The 20,708-nt window shown below is 39.6% G+C and overlaps 1 protein-coding gene across 3 annotated transcripts in view; it reads right to left on the reverse strand.

Annotated features, from left to right (window-relative positions):
• Positions 1-6,978: 6,978 nt before the first annotated feature.
• Positions 6,979-20,708, reverse strand: part of ATP13A4 (ATPase 13A4) — a 147,450-nt gene continuing 133,720 nt past the window's right edge. For all 3 annotated transcript variants that reach the window (XM_045539949.1, XM_045539948.1, XM_045539951.1), the window contains 5 exons: positions 19,314-19,485; positions 18,387-18,580; positions 16,912-17,000; positions 13,711-13,791; positions 6,979-10,644 (listed from right to left, as the gene is read on the reverse strand). In XM_045539949.1, the coding sequence (XP_045395905.1) occupies positions 10,432-10,644; positions 13,711-13,791; positions 16,912-17,000; positions 18,387-18,580; positions 19,314-19,485 (749 nt within the window). In that variant the 3' untranslated portion in view covers positions 6,979-10,431. The remainder of the gene's footprint in view (positions 10,645-13,710; positions 13,792-16,911; positions 17,001-18,386; positions 18,581-19,313; positions 19,486-20,708) is intronic.

Consider the following 20,708-nt stretch of genomic DNA (forward strand, 5'->3'; position numbering starts at 1 on the left):
GAGACTCTGATTGAGTGTATGTCTGAGGTTGGGCCCAGGAATTTATTTCTGATAAGTTCCTTGAAGATTTTCATGATGGGTCAAGTTTGAGAACCATGTTCCAAAAAGAAGCCTATGCATTGCTATGAATTCCCTGGAGAGAGTAGGATAGCACACGATGTGACAGGAAAAACGCAAACATTACCTGCAAATACATCCAAGTCTGAGCTGCTTTGCACAGATCTTTGAATCTCATGGGAGATCCTGTAGACTTGGAAATTATCCAGAAAGCACCAATTAAGAAAAACAAAAGGCAATTCTTCAAGATAGTTATTGTAAGGCTGGTGGCAGGCACCCCTCCCTTCCCTAATGAAAAAAGAAGAGAAGCCCCTCCTATTCCTCAATACTCGCCCCAAAACTGAAACAAAGAAATTCCTTACTCCTCGTGCTGACATCTCCTGGCCGAAGAAACTGCCATCCCCCAGCCCTAAAAACATATATAAACCCACTCAGACTTCTGTGCCCTGCAACTTCCCGGGTCACACGGTGCCCTGGGACACCTGTGACTCTCCCTGACTGCTGTGCAAGGCTGAGGTGTGGAAAGACACAGAGATTTGGACTCTCCCAAGTATGACTCTTGGCATCCAGACCAAATTTGATTTTATAATTCATCTAGGGAGGATCCACACCTACAAAATTATCCCCACATCAAACCAGTTTTTAATTAGTCATACATTGTGGTTGCATTCTTGAGGCTATTTAAGCCTTTATCAAATTCTCAAGGCTAACCTTTGGCTGGGTCAAGAGAAAACTAGCTCAGCTTTTGGGAAAGAGCATTCAGCCAGCTGGGGAGTCACTTTGTCTTGCATTTGTTCAGTTCCTGAACAGACCAGGAACAAAGAGTGGCCGTGGGGCTCTACAGTGCATCCTCAGGTGATTTTTGATATAAGTGTCCCTGTGTGGACTTTCCCCAAACGGGCCTAGTGGGGACGTTTCTTTCCTCTCTTTTTAACCTATGTTTTCCTGGACATGTAAACCTGAGAAAACAGTCAAAAACAGGACCACAGAAACCCCACTACTCGGCAGTCCCTCCTGAGTCATTGAGAATGTTCGCAGATTTCAGCATGTGCTGCAGCAAGCAGTGTTCCCGGTTACCGCACGCTCTCCTCCACCACAGCCTGTGCTGACTGCATGGGCCACACGCCACCACTTTGCAATGATCTCTGTGCCTTCCATGGTCAGGCTTCTGTGTGGGCCGCGCTGACCCTGGGATTGATTGTAGGGGACCCCTGGCCTCTGTGATGTGCACAGCCACTCTGTGTCACCCTTGACCATTCTCCATCTCCCTTAGCAACTTTCTTTCTCCTTTAGCCATCAATGCTCAGACTCTTTATGTCACCTATGTGTCTCCGTGTGATACCATCAGCCATTAGCAACATGCATCTTCCATCTGTTTTTCCATATTCATATCACAGCTAGGTGAGGGAGGCCACAGGTAGATTCCCTCCACCCTGCTTTTATTATACAATGACACACAGGCCACAGATCACAGAGTGGGCCTCTCTCTCTCTCTCTCTCTCTCTCTCTCTTTCTTCTTCTCTCTCTCTACGTACACACACAGACACACACACATACACATCTTTTTCTCTACCTCTTTTTTTGTCATAGCTTTCTTTTCCTTGACCCTTGAAAAAGTTCCTAAAGGTAGGGTGAAACCCCAGAATGAATTGAAAAATGCACACCTTGCTGTACTCTAACTTTGCACCCATTCCCTTATATCTAACGTTTGGGTTTCTTTAATTTAATTTTTTGTACTGATGCATAATAGGTGTACATATTTTCAGGGTACATGTGATAATTTAATACATTAATATAGTTTTTAAAGATCAAATCTGTGTAATTTGGATATTGATTGCCTTAAATATTTGTCTTTTCCTTATGCTAGAAACATTTGAATTATTCTTTTCTAGCTATTTTGAAATATACAATAGATTATTGTAAACTATAGTCACCCTGCTGATCTATCACATATGAGGTCTTATTTCTTCTGTAAAAACATGTTTGTACCCATTAATCAACCCCTCTTCATTGCCCCCTCACCCACCTTTTCTGGCCACCAGTCTCCTGTCTTCATGTGATCCACTTCTGTAGCTCCCACATATGAGGGAGAACATGCAGTATTTGTCTTTCTGTGATTGGCTAATTTCACTTAACATAATGACCTCCTGTTCCATCATGTATCTGCAAATGACAGGATTTCAGTCTTTTCTGTGGCTAAATAATATTCCACTGTGTATATATCACATTTTATTTATCCATTTATCCATTGATGGGCACTCAAGCCAATTCTAAATTTTGGCTATTGTGAATAGTGCTGCAATAAACATAAGAGTTCAGCTATCTCTTTGATATATTCATTTCCTTTCTTTCGGATATGCACTCAGTAGTGGAATTGCTGGATCATAGAGTAGTTTTATCTTTAGTGTTTTGAGGAACCTCCATACTGTTATCCATAGTGGCTGTACTAATTTACATTCCCACCAACGGAGTACGAGCGTTCCCATTTCCACATCCTTGCCAGCATTTGTTATTGCCTGTCTTTTTGATAAAAGCCATTTTAACTGGGGTGAGATGATATCTTATTGTGGTTTTGATTTGCATTTCTCTGATGATTAGTGATGTTGAGCATTTTTTCATATGCTTGTTGGCCATTTCCACGTCTTCTTTTGAGAAATGTTTATTCAGATCTTTTGCTCATTTTTAACTTGGATTATTTGGGTTTTATTTGCTATTGAGTTACTTGAGGTCTCATATATTGTGGTTATTAATCCCTTGTCAGATGGATAGTTTGCAAATATTTTTCCCCATTCTATGGGTTATCTCTTCACTTTGTTGATTGTTTCCTTTGCTGTCCAAGAAGCACTTAAGCTTGATGTGATCCCATTTGTGTATTTTTGCTTTGGTTGCCTGTGCTTTTCAGACCTTACACAAAGAAATCTTTGCCCAGACCAATATCCTGGAGCATTTCCTCAATGTTTGCTTCTAGTAGTTTCATAGTTTCAGTTTTTAGATTTATGTCTTTAACCCATTTCATTTGATTTTTGTACATAGTAAGAAATAGGGGTCTAGTTTCATTCTTTTGCATATGAATATCCAATTTTTCTAGCACCATTTATTAAAGAAAATGTCCTTTCCTCATTATATTTTCTTGGCACCTTTGTTGAAAATGAGTTGGATGTTAATGCGTGGATTTATATTTGGATTCTCTATTCTGTTCCGTTGGTCTATGTGTCTGTTTTTATGCCAGTACTATGCTGATTTGTTTACCATAGATTTGTAGTATATTTTGAAGTCAGATAGTGTGATACCTCCAGATCTTTTTGTTCAGGATTGCTTTGGCTATTTGGGGTCTTTTGGGGTTTCATATAAATTTTAGAATTATTTTTTCTTCCATGAAGACTGTCAGCATATTAATATAGATTTCATTGAATCTGTAAATTGTTTGGGGTTCTATTGTCATTTTAACTATATTAACTCCCCAAATCCATGAGCATGGAATATCTTTCCATTTTTTGTGTGTGTTCTCTTCAATTTCTTTCATCAATATTTTATAGTTTTCTTTGTATAGATGTTTCACTTCTTTGGTGAAATTGATTCTTAGTTATTATGTATTCTTTGTAGCTATTGTTAATGTAGGTATTATTCTTTGTAGTTATTATTAAGCTTCATTTCTTTTTCAGATTGTTTGCTGTTAGCATATTTAAATGCTACTGATTTTTGTATGTTGATTTTATATCCTGCAACTTTACTAAATTCGTTTATTAATCATAACAGTTTTTTGGTGTAGTCTTAAGGTTTTATATAAGTATAAAATCATGTCATCTGTGAACAAGGCTAATTTGACTTCTTCCTGTCCAATTTTGACGACCTTTCTTTCTTTCTCTTGCCTAATTGCTCCGGCCAGGACTTGCAGTATTTTGTTGAATAAAAGTGGTGAAAGTGGGTATCCTTGTCTTGTTCCAGATCTTAGAGGAAAGTCTTTCAGTTTTTTCCTGTTCAGAACAATGTTAGCTCTGGGTTTGTCATATATAGCTTTTATTATTTTGAAGTCTAATATTTGGTTTTTAAATAAGCTTGTTTGCCTCAACTCTCTCTTGAGTTTTCTTCCTATTAGGATCCTTGCACTCTCACACAAATAAGCCTATAGTGTCTTAGACATATTGAGATAGACTTTGTAGCATATACTTAACTCTTTTAATTCCACACCACACTCCCACACCCTGACTATATAAATGGACAGCCAAACGTATTAAGCACAACCTTGTAATCACTATACTTTGTACTTCTGGTTGTTTTTATTCATAACCCTATTGTTTGAGTTAAGCTTCTTTGTACTGGATGAAAAACAGATGTTCACAGACAAAGAAGGAAAAATAAAACAACAAAATATCCCAGTGATTATATTTTTTTATTCGATCACACCACAGCTGCTTGCTGCGCCCCTAACCATGGCTCTGTGCTAGGTGCAGAGTGGGAAGATGAGATGACTCAGTTTTGGTCCCTACCCTCAGAGAATGCACTCTCTAGTCAAAGTCAGGTTTGGTGGGAAGTGGGGGAAGTTGAGACACTACAGGACCCTAACACAAGGTTAAAAATAAAAGCTGGAAGTCATACAAAGAATGGATATGTAGAGTGTGATGATTGTGCAGAAAAAAAAGAGCTTCTCTCTGGCTTGGCAGATCAGGTAGCATTCTAATTGGATATTGAGGAATGGGTGGGCTTTGGATGTATGGAGATAAGAGTTGGAATTAGTAATGCCCCAAAAGAGAGAACACATGCCCCCAAACGTATTAAGGTGGGAAAGTGAGTACCAAATGCTGAGAATGACAGGAAATTTAGTTTGCTGAAGTACAGAATACAAGAAAGAGAAAAGTCAGAGATGAGGCCTCATGTGGCTGGGGCAAAAGGCCTTGAATTCTTTACTAAGTAACATGTACTTTATTTGGTAGATAATTTAGACTATTAAGGGTTTCTGATCATGGACATGACATCGTCAGAGCTATACAATAGAATTCACAGAAACCTTGAGAGGGAAAGATAGAAGAGAGGCCTCAGTCAGGGAGACCAATTAAGAGGCTCCTATAATCAGGCAGGTGACAACCAAGGGCTTGGAGCAGAGTTGCCGCATGAGAGACACTGCCAACAGAGGCTCTAGGGACTTAGGAAATGAGTGGAGGAGGCACAAGTGGGACTCTTCATTCCATGCATGTGTTTGGAATTACAAAAGTAAAATCCCTCACATACTCACAAAGCCTTATTGATACCACACAGAGCCACCACTGTGGGTTTGCAATATGGTGTGAATGGCGCCCCCTAGTGCATACACAGAGACCTGTCTGCAGCATAACCACTTTTATCCACGACTTCAAATTCAATGTAGTTTCCATAGTAAATATGTGTGCAGCCTTTATCACAGGTCAGTGCTTCACCACATTTTTCAGGGAGTTGAAATACTCAGGAGACGGAGTCGAAAGGAGATAGCAAGAAATAGAGCTGGGAGAGTCTGGACAACTCTTTGAGTGCTTTTTATTCAACCATGAACAATGCTCTACAACGCCCTGTCCTTTTCTCTACAGATTAGCTAATCTGATTAGCAGAATCTGGCTCGGTGTGAAGAATATAAGGAACATTGACTTGGCAGTCAATAGAGCCAGATTCTAGACTCAGCTCACCCATTTCTTAAATATGTTATCTTGAGCAAGCAGTATTCTTTCAACCTCAGTCACCTGAGGGGTTGCCCAAATATTACATAAAAAAATGAATCAAGCTAGTGGGGCAAGGACAACATTAGATAAAATCATCAGGAAAGGCTTCTTGGAAGAAGCAACAAGTGAGTTGAAATCTGAAGGCAAAGTAATCAGCCATGGGGATAGTTTTTTTGGGGGGGAGGTGCATTCAAAGCAGAGAGGATGGCAAATGCAATCTTCCTGAGGAAGGAACATGCTTGGTATGTTTAAGAAGGCTAGGGTGGCTCACTCCTAAGGCTCTCTTGACAACTCTAGGACAGTTGTGCTTTGTTATTGTTGTTTATATGTTTGTTTAATTTTGAAGAAATCATTTTATTGATAAAGTTTAGAAGCTCATTATAATAGTCTAACGGAAACCAAGAGGCAGGTAGAATGTTGTGTGGCAGTAGTTTTCAAACATTTTATGCATAGAGAAGTGAGCATAGTTCAAAGTCAAATGAAAATCCAAATGTACCTGAAAAGCTGTATAAAGCAGGGGCTGAACAAAGTTCAAGCAGAGAGATATGTTTCTGCTTCTCAGGACTAAAGCCAGAAACCAGAGCTTTATCTGATCACATGAAATAGGCTCACAGGCTGTGGTTTTATGATTTTACTCTCTCAGCTATGGGAGTTGACCTTTTCTGTGATTGATAGTCAAGTTCAAGAGGACATCTACGAGAAACTAAAAATTCTTTCTGGAAGAAATTATACTCGTGATGGCAACTGCGTTGGATAGTTGCCTTGCTGCCATCTTGTTTTTCATTGCTACAAACTTTGCATTTAGGAAAAAACCACATGGGAGAGAGGCACGGCAGGGAACTTGCTAAAAACAGACCCACATCGGATTCTAGCTCCTTTACACACTAGCTGTGTATCCTTGAACAAGTTACTGAGTCTTTTGGAGAGTCTTGTACTTCATCAAAAGAAGGAGAATAGTATAACCCTTGCCCTGCTTTCCTCCTAAGATTGCTATGAGGCTTAAATGAGAGAATGAGCATGAAAGTATTTTACAAACTGTAAGGCCCGGTGTATAAAGCAGAGAATAATAGCATCTGTAGTGTTAGGAAATGCCTGGAACTTGGTGAAGATAGTGCTTTCATTCCACATCACTGGAGTAGGCCACACTATTTTATGAGCCAGCGTGAAACACTCCACTACAGAGAGACAGACAGGTTGATTTTTGAACTACAGAATTATAGATTTTACTTGCCTCTTTTGTACAGAATAATTTATTATGGCATAAACTAAATACAAGGCTCTGAATAAATAGTCACTTTTTTCAGTCATCACATTGGCAAGTATGTACATGCACACTTTGGGGAGCACATAAGGACACAGATGGCACAGGCGTATTTCCATGCTCAGATCATTACATGTTTCAGGAGGGGAGCCCAGAGTCAGGGTTCTCTGTGTGTGAGAGCTGGACACCATGGGGTGAAGGTACAGGGGACCCTCTCAGATGATTTTGATCCTGTGATTGTGTCCTTTTCTCCTCCTGGTCCTGGTCAGGAAAGTGTATTGGTAGCAGGTTCCTGTGCTCTGGAGTTTGGGGGACTCTTCCATGCTCTTTTACTCAAAAGTAAATGCCCCTCTCTAAGAAAATACCCATGAAAAGTATTCCTTCAGCTGTCAATTTGGAAGTCACAACCCCTCACTTTGTCCCTCTTTTCTAGACTCTTATTACCATTGGGAAGCCCTGTTCAAGGTGCAGTGCAGGCAAGTCTACATGCCAACACCACAGGCTCTCACAGGGCTGGGAGCCCTCTCTCCCAGCCCATCTCCCCCACGAGTGTCAGTCTGATATCAGTTCTGTGTGGGCAGCAGTAGTGAATGGTTCACATCACAGCATAAGACTGAGACATTGGGCGTATCAAGCCTGAAAGGAATCTTGCAGGTAATTGAGTTTCTTCTGATACTTGACTCCCTTCTCTAATTGGTCTTTGAGTAGCCACTTGTACCTCCAACGTCAAAGAGTGCACATCACGTGGTCACCAGCTTCCATGTCCACCAGTGCTGGCTGTTAGGGCAGTGATCTTCACATCAGCCTGACACCATCCCCATGTGACCTTTACCCACTTGTCCTGATTCTGCCTTCTCATGCCACCTGGCACAAGCAGAGCCTTCTTTCCTATGATAACCCTTCACAGTCTCCCGACTCCTTTTTTCCAAGCTAAGCACTCCCTTTCCTTCAATTACTGCTTCTAAGATGTAGTTAGTCCCAGGAATACAGTCTCCAAAATGAGTCCCTTTTGGCAAAGATTTTAGGGCTGCTTGGCTGGTGGGGAACCAGAGTCTTTTATCCCTGTTCTCTGCCAGCCATTTGGAAATTGGTGAGGATAGAATCACTAAGGACCAAGGCAAGAGTAACTCATAGTCTCCAAAAGACAAACAGACAATCAATTTTTGGTGTTGTTTTGTTTTTAATGCACCTCTACCCCAGGCATGGCAAGATGCCTGGCATTTAGGCATTCATTTGAACAGAGGCTCTGGTATTAGCAAAGGGTTATCACCTCCTTCCACCTGGCAAATGGGAAACCAATTCTTTGCTTGACTGTGTGACCCTGGGATCACACTGAACATACAGCCCTACTAGAGCTCTGTAATTAGAAAGTATTTGGAAGCAATATAAGGTTTGCTCAGAAGATCTGTGTTTAAGGCCTGGATCTGCTCTTGTCATCCTGAATCCCAGTTTTCTCATCCATGTGGTGGGAATGATAAGCCCCTCCTTGTCCAGTAGCAAGAGAATTGTGCAATTCAAGTGAGTCAGTGGAAGTGGAAGCACTTGGAAAGGGGCTTGTTGAGTACAAACTGTGTACACTGACCTTGCTCCTGACTAGGTCGTAGACTATCTCCAGCTTTTCTCTGCCCATAACCCTACACTTTTGGAAAATGAGAAAAACTATCAGTTTTAGAAAAGGACATTCAGAGCTGCCATATCACTACTGAGGCTGACTTTGCAAAAGGAAACATTTGTTTCTGTACCAAAAAAGAAAATGATTCCACAGCCTTGAAACACTGATATATCTTCATGCTCTGTTTTAAAACCAGAAGCAACAAGGTATCCTAGAGGCTAAGAGACATCACGTTCTCAGAATCAGCTGCAGTCTCAGAGCTACCAACCATGCTCAAGAGCTCAGTCAGGGAAAGGAATTCTTGCAGGTGCTACACATAGGTAGCAAAGCTAGCCCAGGCCACAACACTCACCCACTGCTCACAATATTCACTTAGGATTTTATGTTCAAAATGAAAATTCTGCTTTTGCTTTAAAATACTATGGTGGATATTCTCCTAGAATTAAGCATTGTCTCCTGAGCTAACAGAAACCTGGTTGTTTTCTATGCTGAATGAATCTAATGTAACCAAATTATAACAGTGATAAAATGAGGGAAATTTTAGTTTTGTGGAAACTGAAGCGTTAAACTTAAAAAAAAAAAGATGTGTTGTATGAGGACTTACATGATGACATATAGTGCTGTAGCACAAGACTAATGTTTCTCAAAAATAACAGAGCAGAGGAGAAAAGTTCCTGGAATTGGGCATGTGAGATGAGGAATTCCTAAAACATAGGAGAAATTCATAAGATCAGGAGAAGTCGAGCTCAGTGGATAGTATTAGTGCTCTTTGATCTGCTACTTTCCTTTCCTTCCCAAGAATACAACCCAGGCCAACCATGTCATTTGTGGGGACCAGCAAAAAATAAAAATGTGGGGACTCTTGTTTGAAAATTAAGAATTTCAAGATGGAAATAGCAGAGCATTAAACCAAGTGTGGGGTCCTTCTAAACATGGAGCCCTGTGTAGTCACAGGTCACAAGCCTCTGAAGCAGCCCTAAACACAAAAGACTGTACTTCCCAACTCCTGGGCCAAGCCCTGGCAGGTGAGCGGGGAAAGAAAGGTGTGTCATTTGCAGGTTGGGGCAGTAAAGAGCCCACACCAGCCTCTTCTCTTCCCCGTCACAGCAAACATGGGGTCCTTGTGTTGAAGTGGCAGAGCCATCAGATTGAAGCTGTCACCAGTCTCAGGACAGCTGTTCTAGAGAGTCACTTGGACCACAAAAGAAGCTCTTGTGTGTTAAGGAACTGAGATTTGGGGGTTGTTTGTTATTGCAGCATATGTTGAGCTTATCCTTAATAACATGTAAAGGAAGGCCAGAAGCAGAAGAAAAAGCCTCAAATCTGAAAAGTACTACAAAGAAAAGAAAATCAGACAGTGATGATTAGTGTGATGGTGCCCATGCATTAGTTTTTCCATCAATAAAGTAAGAATTCAAAAATGATCTTCAACATGTTACAACTCTGTGAGTATACATAATACTAATTCCCCTCAACTCATTAAAAAAAAAGGAAAGTTATTGTCTTAAGAAGAAAGACTACATATTCTCCCCTTTAGCCTGCTGTTCTCTTGGTCCATGGCAGTCCTTGGTCCATTCTTGCTGCAGGGAACATCTCCAGTACTTTCAGAAGCCAAGAGGCAATGACTCTTCTGGGACAATGTTCTTCTCTGCAGAGAGTATTTTATCAAATAGACCTTAATTTGCCACTATGATTTCATAGGTATCCCAAAAACTCAAACTGATATTGCAAGAGTCTGTTTTCTTTAAAATCGCTGAAACTGGTCCCTTTTGTCATTGTTTCTCTGTGATGTCAATGTGGATATCACATTTCCTTCAAAGTTGTTCCTCATTGCTCTCAAATACTGGATTGCTGTAGGACACTCCATTACCACATTCTGGCATGTCGGAGTAGGAGGTTTGGTTTATTGGTGGCCAACTAGGGTCATTTGCCAAGTCCCTTTGCCATATCCGATACTGGCTTTTTGACTGATAGCCAAAACACCTTTTAATTTTCATCCACAGAGCTCTGTTTTCAATAATGGCCTCCTGCAAAATAAAAGAGTGACTTTTTACAAGCAGAGGTCAAGTGTTTTGAGGCTATGGCCCTCTACACACCATAATAAGGCAATACTGCAGTGACTACTTAGATCCAGCTTGACAAAGAACTTGAGCTCTGGACAGATCTAAGGTGGTTTCATTGGCTAGGTCTTGGCTTCTCAAACTATTCTACTTAAGCAATCTTCTGGGAGAAGTTAGAAGTACATAATTTCAAGAATCTGGAAACATAACTTGAAACGGTCTGCCTCAAAGATGAAATTTCTTTTGAATTTCCTATGTAAATTAAATTTAAAACCATTCAAATTCTACTTCATACCATAATCCATATTTGATTTAATATACAATGACATTTAAAATTACTTACCACCAAATAGAATTTACCCTATAGAAAGATATGTGCCAGGTATGCTATATCTTTGGTACACCTGGCATATCACAGTCACGAATATGGGTTGATGAAATAGAAATATAGGCCATGGTCTTGGAGTTGGACAAATCAGGATTAAAGCTCTGATATCTACTATGGAGAAATTAATTACCTTGAGTATCTGTGGTTAGAAATAATAATTCCTTCCTTATGTTTGTCATAAGGATTATACAACTCCTCTTGCAATGCAGGACAGGGCAGGGCATAGCTCTCTCCCTTTACCCACCCTTCTGAACTACTCATTGAACAAATGGCTGTGCACTGTGGCCCTGTGCATGCATGCCTGTAACCTGTCCATGCACTGAAATTGATTTTCAAGATTACAAAAGATATGTCTCTTTGGAAACATTTTGGACTGCAATTTTATTTCATGAGTTAGACTGAGCCTTGTCTAGAGCCCAACTTATAACTTACAATACAGAGTGCATGAGAGGTTATCATATTAACTTTCCATTTTTAACATAATTTGGTCACAAATGTTGACCACCTTAGAGGGTATCATGAAAGAAACAAAGAGAAAAATATGAGGAGCCAAGCTGTCCCACAGAATTAGTATTTTTTGGTATTTTTGCTGTATTTGGTATTCAGTATATGTTTTGGTCCATCAGCAGTATCTTTGCTAAATAGAATGAGTTCTGTAGGATTCTACAAGGAATTTTGTCAGGGATAGCACTCTTCCTAAAATTCACCCATCTTTGCTCTTTGTGTCCCAGTGCCCATGAGAAGGACAGAGAACAGCTATTCTGAATTGTTCCTCTGAAAACTGACCTACCCACCGGCTGGCAGGCTGTTAAGGACCTACATAGCCATCCCATCAGGCTCAGGGCTCACCCGGCCAGATCTGCTGTTCTACTTTCCCACAGCAAGGCTTTTTGTTCTCCTGCTTTAACAAGGGAACAGTAGTTCTCCTTAGCGCTGGAGTAAGGCAGGAGCATTGGTATCAAGTAAAGGTTTTAAAATCTAACAAATGAAATAACAGCAGGAGAGGGAAGAGTCGGGGGAGTGGGGAGGAGGAGGAGGAGGAAAGAAAGAGAGAGAGAGAGAGACAGAGGGGGGTGGGGAAGAGTTGAATGCTCTCTGCCTTGCCTTGAGCTGTTTTTCAATTCTAGAAGAATGATAACCTGTATCACTTTGATGCTTTGGAAGGGTAAACTGAAGCACTGAGAGGTGATCTGTCCTATTACTCTACATTATAAATAAAATAGAGAACTAGAAACAAAAGGAAAGTCTCGATGAGATTCCATTTCTTAAAAATAATTCACCACATGAGTTCTTCTGACTCACTCGTCAAATAATTCATACATAAAAACATACATATATACAAACACATAAGTAATAAAAAAAAAAGTGGGGTCTATTAAAGCTATCCAGATTAGCTCCCATGCCTCTCAGCTGGCAGTGAGACCGTGAGAATCAGCATAGTGAAGACAAGGTCTCATTCGAACCTGTTTGTTTTCTGAGCTGCTCTAACATTAGGGTTAGAGACTAGAGTTAGATCTCAGCAAACGAAGCACTATTCAGAACTGTGCAAAAGGAGGCCAGCCATCCGCCATTCCTGTCCCCCAAAAACTGTCTGGACCATCTGTGCTGGAGGCTGGCCAGGCAGTATGCAGTCAGCCCAGCCCATCTCAGGAACCCTTAGTTGCTTCTGGCACACATACCTAGAGTTACCTGAGAAAAAACATCTTGCTGTGTCCATGACAGTCTGCTGTCTTTGCCTACTCTGCTAGGCTCATCTCATGAGGTAGGAAATCTTAGTGTCCACACTCCTCCTTTACAACTGCCTTCACCAAAGACTCATATGGCCTCAGTTTTTCCCTGAGTACCTTCTGACAGCAAGGAAAGGGAAAACAACCAGGGAAAGCAACTGGAGGCTGCAGTAAAGGGCCTGGGGGTGGGAGCCGGTACCCTTCAATGCTACTTTTCAATTTAGAAGCTGCTGGGAAACCACACTGAATATCCACTTGTGCATCTCTATTTCTCACTCAAGCCATATGTGCGTCTCTATTCCTCATTCAACATGAAAAACAAAGGAGAAACTTATTTGTCATGAGCATCAATTACCCTCTCCATCTGCTAGGATTGAGTGGAGTTGCTTTCCACATTTAATAATTGATTAAACCTTTACCCAGCTCCCACTAGAATAAAGCAGGATTTGGGGTTCTGTAGCTACTAAGGTAAGTTCTTATTAGCATAGTTTAATGCCTGGTGGGAGAAATGTATACACAAATGACTATAGCACTTTCTCCATGTAGAATGTGAGCTCCACCCCTCTGTCACTTTTACCCCCTGGCATAGGCCCCAGCACATGGCACATGGTCAGCAAATGCTTGTGGAGAGAATAAAAAGAATGACTGAATGATTGATCGATATGAAGTAAGAAAGGGTAAGTGCCACAAGAGATACTATAATAATAGTAGCTTATATTCATTGAACACCCACTATATGCTTTTCACTGTTCACATTTCATGCCTCAATAGCCCTATGAGCTAGAGTATCATTGTTATCACCATTGTACAGAAGAGGAAACAGAGACCCTTGTCAGATAAAGTTGTTCGGTTTCCAGACTCCCAAAGAACTTCCCCCCAGAACTCACACACAATGGTCAGCAGCCTGAGGGCACTTACCTCCACAATAAGGGACACGATGAAATTGAAGGTGAGCATGATAATGATGTAGACTCTCCACAGGACAGGAGTGCAGAGCAGCTGGTGGGAGATGACAGAGCACAATTAGTCTGAAGACAAACACATGCTTGACAAATGTTCACATGTTCACAGTGTACATTTTCATAGGTTATAGATCTCTTATATAATATACATATATATGCATGCATATATTACATTTATGCATATATATAAAGAATTTCTGTGCATGTATGCACAGAAAAAAGTGTGAAAATGTTATACTCAATGATCCCAATGATTTGAGGGTTATGATTATTGCTTTGCTTGCTTTGTTTCATTTTTAAGAGTGAATACAGAAATGTGGCTTTAACCCCAGGAGGCTCTGAAAGTACATGTGTCAAACCTCCGCATTTGACAATATTGCCCTCTTCTTTCCAGGGCCACATCTCTCACAAGATAAGCCTTGCTTCTGAGCACTGGTCAGGCTTCACCCTCAGGACTGTGCATACAGCCACATAGGAGTACTCACCAAAGGAGCAAGTGCGGCTGAAATCAAGCTTGTCATTACCTGTCCCTTTTCCTACTTTCTCTGTGTCTTCCCCAAGCCCTCCCAGGCACAGTGCCTGATATCCATGTATGTCAAATGAACCAATCAATGGATGAATGAATGAATTTAATAAAGGAGAGTGCACCCTATTGTACCTGGCACTGCCTTGTACGTTGTGCCCTACATTGGTGGGAGTAAAAACCAATTCGACTATGTGGAGGGCAACACTCTCAAAATGAAGAATTCAAATTCATTTCTAGGAAATTATTCCAGAGAAATACTTGTACATGGCTAAAATTATATATGTACAGGTTATTTTATTGTAGCCTTGTTTGTAATAGTAAAAAATTGGAAACAACTTAAATGTCAATAGGGGTTACATATAAAGTATGGTATATATATAATATGCATTTATATATAAGGGAATACTATATTAGCCTTAAAAAGAATAAGGAAAATTTATATACTGGTATGGAACAATTATCAAAATATACTGTTACATGAAAGAAGCCAGGTGCAGGACTGTGTATGTGGTTGGAGCAGCTGTGAAAATCTTCCACTCAGATCTGCTGCTGGGAGAATAAATGACAGACTGCTAAGCTCAAAATCCACCACCATGTTCCCTCTAATGCTGTACTTCCATGGGCTGCTCGTAGCCAATAAATGAGGAGAGCATGGACTCTAATCAGACTCATTCCCATGAGACACTAGACACTCCTGATGGGCAACTGTGGCTTGACTTTCTTAGAACTGCACTGCAGTCTGAGACTCCACTCATTCATTCTCCTTCCTTCCCTCTCTCTTCCCAGGGGCCAGACCCACATCCCAGGGTGATGCCTCACCTCAGCTCCTCTGGCTTCCCACTTCCCCCGCCCCAGCCCAGACATTTCCTCCAATGAATCTCTTGCACAACTCATCCCTCCTTAACATCTCAGAAGCCCTGAACAAACAGAATAATTTTCTGCTACTTGTGTAAAAACGTGAGAGGACATACATATATTAAATACATATATTTCAGTATATATATATAATACGTCTCAAGGTATGTAAAATAAACTTGTATCATCTGTTGCCTCCAGAAAGGGGAAATGGTGACTGGGGAACTAGGATGGGATAGAGATTTTCACTAAATAACTTTTTTTAACTTTTGAATTTTAAACCAAATGAATGTATTCCCTATTAAAATAATTTACATATACTTCTTAAAGTATATGTAAAGTGAGCAGAATCTAGGTTGCAAAACAGCATGATTCCATTTAAAAGAAAATAAACTTTATAAATCAGTAAATGCACAGTTATAATATATGAATTTTAAAAGAGGGAAGGATATAGTGAATAATGTTATAATTTCCCTTGCCTGCATGCTCTACATTTTCTAAAATGAACACATATTTTTATGTAATAAGAAAAAATTATTTTTAAAGTGAGCAATGATTGTTTGTGAAATCCTCTGCAGTCATGCTGACAATGACTCTACACAGGTTCTCTCCAAAACAAATAGGTTCTCTATTTTGTCATACCAGAGGACTCAGCCTCCCTGTAAGCATCTTCATCTGTTAAAAAGTGTGACTAAAACCAACATGTCTTAACCTTAACTTCTGCAAGATTAAGAAGTTTTAACTCACTTAGAAGACTAGTGGGCAGACTATTTCCATGAGTACTTAGTCTAATTCATGAAGACACTTAACAACAATAATAATTACATTGCTGACCACAGTAACGATAAAAATTTGAAAAACTAATGTAGATATTAGTTAGCATGTCAAATGTTACTGTTACTGCAGGTTCATGAAGGTATTGCTGGTGTGGAATGCACCATGCGCTCTAAGTGCGCATCTGTATCTAGGAACCTGGTATACAATGATCAGTCAGTCATTCCTTTTCCATTTTGTTTTTTTGGTCATTCATTGTGCAAGGCATTGGTAATACAAGAATGAATAAGATATAATCTTGGACCTCATGAAATTCAACTTTGAAATGAAAAGGCAAGCAGATACACAAAGCACTAAGTTTAAAAACTCAGTTTCTTCAATCATCTCTTATGCATTTCATTTATTAGTCTAAAGAATATTTAGCAATGATTAAATTTTAATTCAAAAGTAGGATCAGTTGGAAGAATCAAAATATATGTTTTTCCCTTGCTTGAATATGTAAAATTTTGGTATCTTGTATGTTTTCAAAGCTGTCAAAGATAAAGTATGGCTCTTAGAAAGTAAGTTTTGCAGACAGTAACTATAAACATACAGATAAACATGTTTTTAAAGAAGTAAATAAATGTAAATAAAGATTTGAGAATTAACAAAAAAAAGTGTTATAGGCAAAGCTGTTTTACATAGCTTCAAAACAGAAACATTTAGAATAAAATTTTCTCACAGTTGAAAGAAAACATGCATAAATAGATTTTCCAATCTTACATGGGATCTTTTAAAAGAAAAATATTCAATACTTTTCAAAGGCTGTCTTTAGACTTCGGAAATCAAGACTAGATAGAATTTTCTGACCAGCTTAAATAAATCAGTATTCTTTTTAACTCTGCCATCCCAAAAGAATAATTGTTGTCAAGAATCCATGTCAATTGCAATTGTGACCTGCTTTTTGAAGTCAGAGTATTACATAACTGTAAACCATCATCAGATCCCAGAGAGGAGACTTACATCCAAACGCCTATATAAATCTGGTATATCAGCAAATAGAATGAATAGACACACACCCAGCTGTATGATCAGCACAAGGACAAATATATCTAGGAAATAAGAACACAAGCTATCATTTTGAGAAATCAGAATACAAAACGTCACATTTATTGACAGATATAATCTAGATTAATACTGATTAAGTTTACTTGATTTCTACATCCAAACACAGCAAAATAGATGGAAAGTACTCATTTCTATGAATGGGTTTCACCTCTACAATTTCAGTGCATGTCCTTGAGGCAAGTGGAAAATTTCACATGCATGTATAAGTTTCAACTAATAAAAGTGGTAAAGATATATAGGGTAACATTGATAAAATACATTTTCAATAAACATCTTGAAAACATCTAACTATCTGAGTCTCTTTAATGCAACTTATTTGTCTCAAATTCTTTTCTGGTAAAAAGGAAGGCTATAAATAAACAAATTTCAAAATTGCAGTCACTTAGGGATTAGCATCTGACTGCTTCTTTATCCCAAGAAGAACAAAATAATTTTCTCTGAACAAACACATTTTTATGAAGATATTGATTCTTCAATTTGTGCCTCTGAATTTTCCCAATTACAGGGACAGTGATGGTATACAAATAAATGTCCCAAGATGGACATGGTGGCTCATGCTTACAATACTAGCACTTTGGGAGGCTGAGGCAGGAAGATTGCTTGAGGCCAGGAGTTCAAGACTAGGGCAACATAGTGAGAACCCATCTCTACAAAAAAAAATTTTTTTTTACATTAGCCAGGCACGTTGATGCATGCCTGAGTCCCAGCTACTCAGGAGGCTGAGGCAGGAGGACCACTTGAGCCCAGGAGTTTAAGGTTGCAGTGAGCTATGATCATGCCACTGCAGTCCAGCCTGGGCAACAGAGTGAGATCTTATCTCTAAAAAGAAAAAAATATGTCTCAGAGATTAAACCCTCTGAGGGTTACCCTCTTCTAACACACCTCCTCACCGCAAAATGTAAGAAGGTGAGAAGTACTTTGGCCAAGAGCCTCCACAATCCTCTGTAGTCAGGTTCCTCCAGACTGGACCCATTCCCAGCCTGCCACCACACCATGCCATCCTGACCATTGCCTTTATAGCAGGAGACAGGTTTTTGCCCCACCTTTTCCAGGGCAAATTCTGACAAGTATTGACAAAAGAGAAATAAATTGGTCTTCCCGGTTTAAAGTGATCCCAAGAAAAGACCTAAAGACAAACTTCTGGTGAAGGGAAGAGATGGAGAAAGAAGCACTAGTATTTAATGTAGCTTTGAAAGAAGGAGCAAAAGACCATGAACATGACATTGCACAATGTGTTTTACAGAGCCCTGGAGTGGAAGTCAGGAGCCCCAAATGAAAGTCAACTCTGCAGCTGCTCCCTAAGTGACCTGGGCATGTCTGTCCTCCTCTCTGATTACTTTTAACGTCTCATCCAGTACAATTCTACTCACAGTTTGTATAGGTCGGCTGTCTAAATGGCTTTCCTTTTGAGAATATGAGAGCCACAATGATACAGTTGATTGTTCCCAAGAACCATATAGTGGTGTTCTCAAAGCTTGTGAAGGCACCATTACTTCCAACTTTTTCTGGAGCAGTTGGATAAATAGTTAACATTGAGACGTTTTCATTTTGCACTGTGCAGGCACTGAAAAGGAAACCAGAGAAACTAATGAAGTAAGAGGACAAGCCCTTATGGAGCATTTGTCTCCATGACACTCCACACCAGAGTGTCCAGAGAAGACACTCAATGTTTCTATAATTGCCTATACTTTGATTAAAAAAATACACTGAAATATAAGAAAAAAGAAACAAGCACAGATAGACCCATATTTCTGATGCATTAATAGAGACGAGATAGAGAGAGAGAGAGATACAACCAGTGATTCATTCAAGAAATTGTGCACCCATCATGTATATTAATGCTTCATTGGGAAAGAGTTGAGTAAGTCACGATTCTTCCCTCAAGTGGCTTAAGATCTCTGACTACTTATAAGTAGAGTGACCATATAATTTATCATACAACAGGGACAGGTTGGGAAGTGAAAAGCAAAGACTTTAATAATATCACTGGGACATCATTTAATTTAAACTAGGCTCTTAAACTAAAGGTACCCAGGCAGACTATAATTCATGGTCACCCCAGACATAAAAGATGGTCATAGGTCATTATCATATAACACAGGCAGGGATAAGTACTAATGAATGATACATCAAACTGTGCTTCAGAGAAGAAACAATCACTGAGAATTTGCCCATAGGATTTAGGGAAGCCAAAATCTTTGGCATGATGAAGATCCACTTGCCTCCCATTGTATTGGCCAGATGAGGCTTGATGGAAATGAGAATGTGAGAAGCAGAAATTGAGACTGTAATCATACCTGTGCATCTCCATGGAATACCAAGGCTGTCTCTGAACCAGGATGAAGCCCACAATGTGCATGGCCAGGCTGAGAAGAATGTTGAAGATCACAGAGAGCAGAAGAGGTGGGGAAATCAGCCGTCCTGCAGGTCTGAAAGGCACCAACTTGGGGTAGGCACCATTCAGATTCACTGCAAAATAAATTCAACTTTTATATCTATGAGAGCAAATAAAATGATGTATTCTTGATCAGAAGAATGGGGTAAGTTCTTTGTTCCATACACCTGAGGAAATGGACAAGTTGGAGTATATCACAAATTAAGGGAACAGAAAAGTTAATGGATGCAAGTTCAAGTCATATGAGGAATTTTTTTTTTTTTCAAAATTTTTACAGGGGTATAAACATTTGCCCATCCCAGACCATGAAAGTAACGTAGTGATACCTCAAAGAACTAAAAGTAGAACTACCATTTGATCCAGCAATCCCACTACTGGGCATCTACCTGGAGGAAAAAAACACATTTTATAAGAAAGACATCTGCACTCAAACGTTTATATGAGGAATTCTTAAAAGAGCTGACATAGAACCACAAGATGTCATTTAATCCTCTGTGGGGCAATTTGTCAATAAATATGAAGAAGTTGAAAATGTTCATAACTTTTAGAGTTGTTATTTCACTTCTGGAAATCTATCCTAAGCTAAAAAAGTAATCAGAGCTGTGGAAAGATGCTCATCACAGCATCATTTACAATAAATTATGATACATCTATACAATAAAACAACATGCAGTCACTAAGAAGCAATGTTTGAAAATATTTAATGACAAATGAAACACGACATCAGCAAAATGAAGTAGGCAGCTGAAGCTCCCATATCTCCACAAAAACATCAACAAACAAACAGTTAGAACCAGCTTTGTCAGAACTCTGAAAAACAAAAAAGTTTACAGCAACCAGGTGAACATTGAACCTAGAAAAAGGCAACTTTAATATGACAGGAAGAGCTTTGTGTCATTTTTACTTGTACTTGCTCTATGACCTGCTCAACTCAATGACAATCTTGAAGATGGTAGCCTGCATTCTCAGTGGGGGACCCTGGTCTCTGGTAACACAAGAAGCAGAACAGACTTTATTCACAAATTATTGTGTATGTCTGTTCCACCCTGTCTGGAAGCTACCTGAAGGATGGATAGGAGCACTTATCTATGTTTCAAAAACCTGACACAGAACACACTCAGGGCAGAAAAGCAGCATACATTGCTAGAAAGCACTGGGGAATATAGAATGCTATGTACATGCCCATGGCAAGAGATATGTACATTCCCAGGACAAGTTGCATACTCAGAAAAGAACAGAGAAGATCCTAAACTTTTAACTCTAGATGATCTCTAGACTGAGTGCAAGGCTGACTAAG

Source organism: Lemur catta, chromosome 1 (assembly GCF_020740605.2).
Source record: "Lemur catta isolate mLemCat1 chromosome 1, mLemCat1.pri, whole genome shotgun sequence".
In the NCBI taxonomy this organism is placed as follows: Eukaryota; Metazoa; Chordata; class Mammalia; order Primates; family Lemuridae; genus Lemur; species Lemur catta.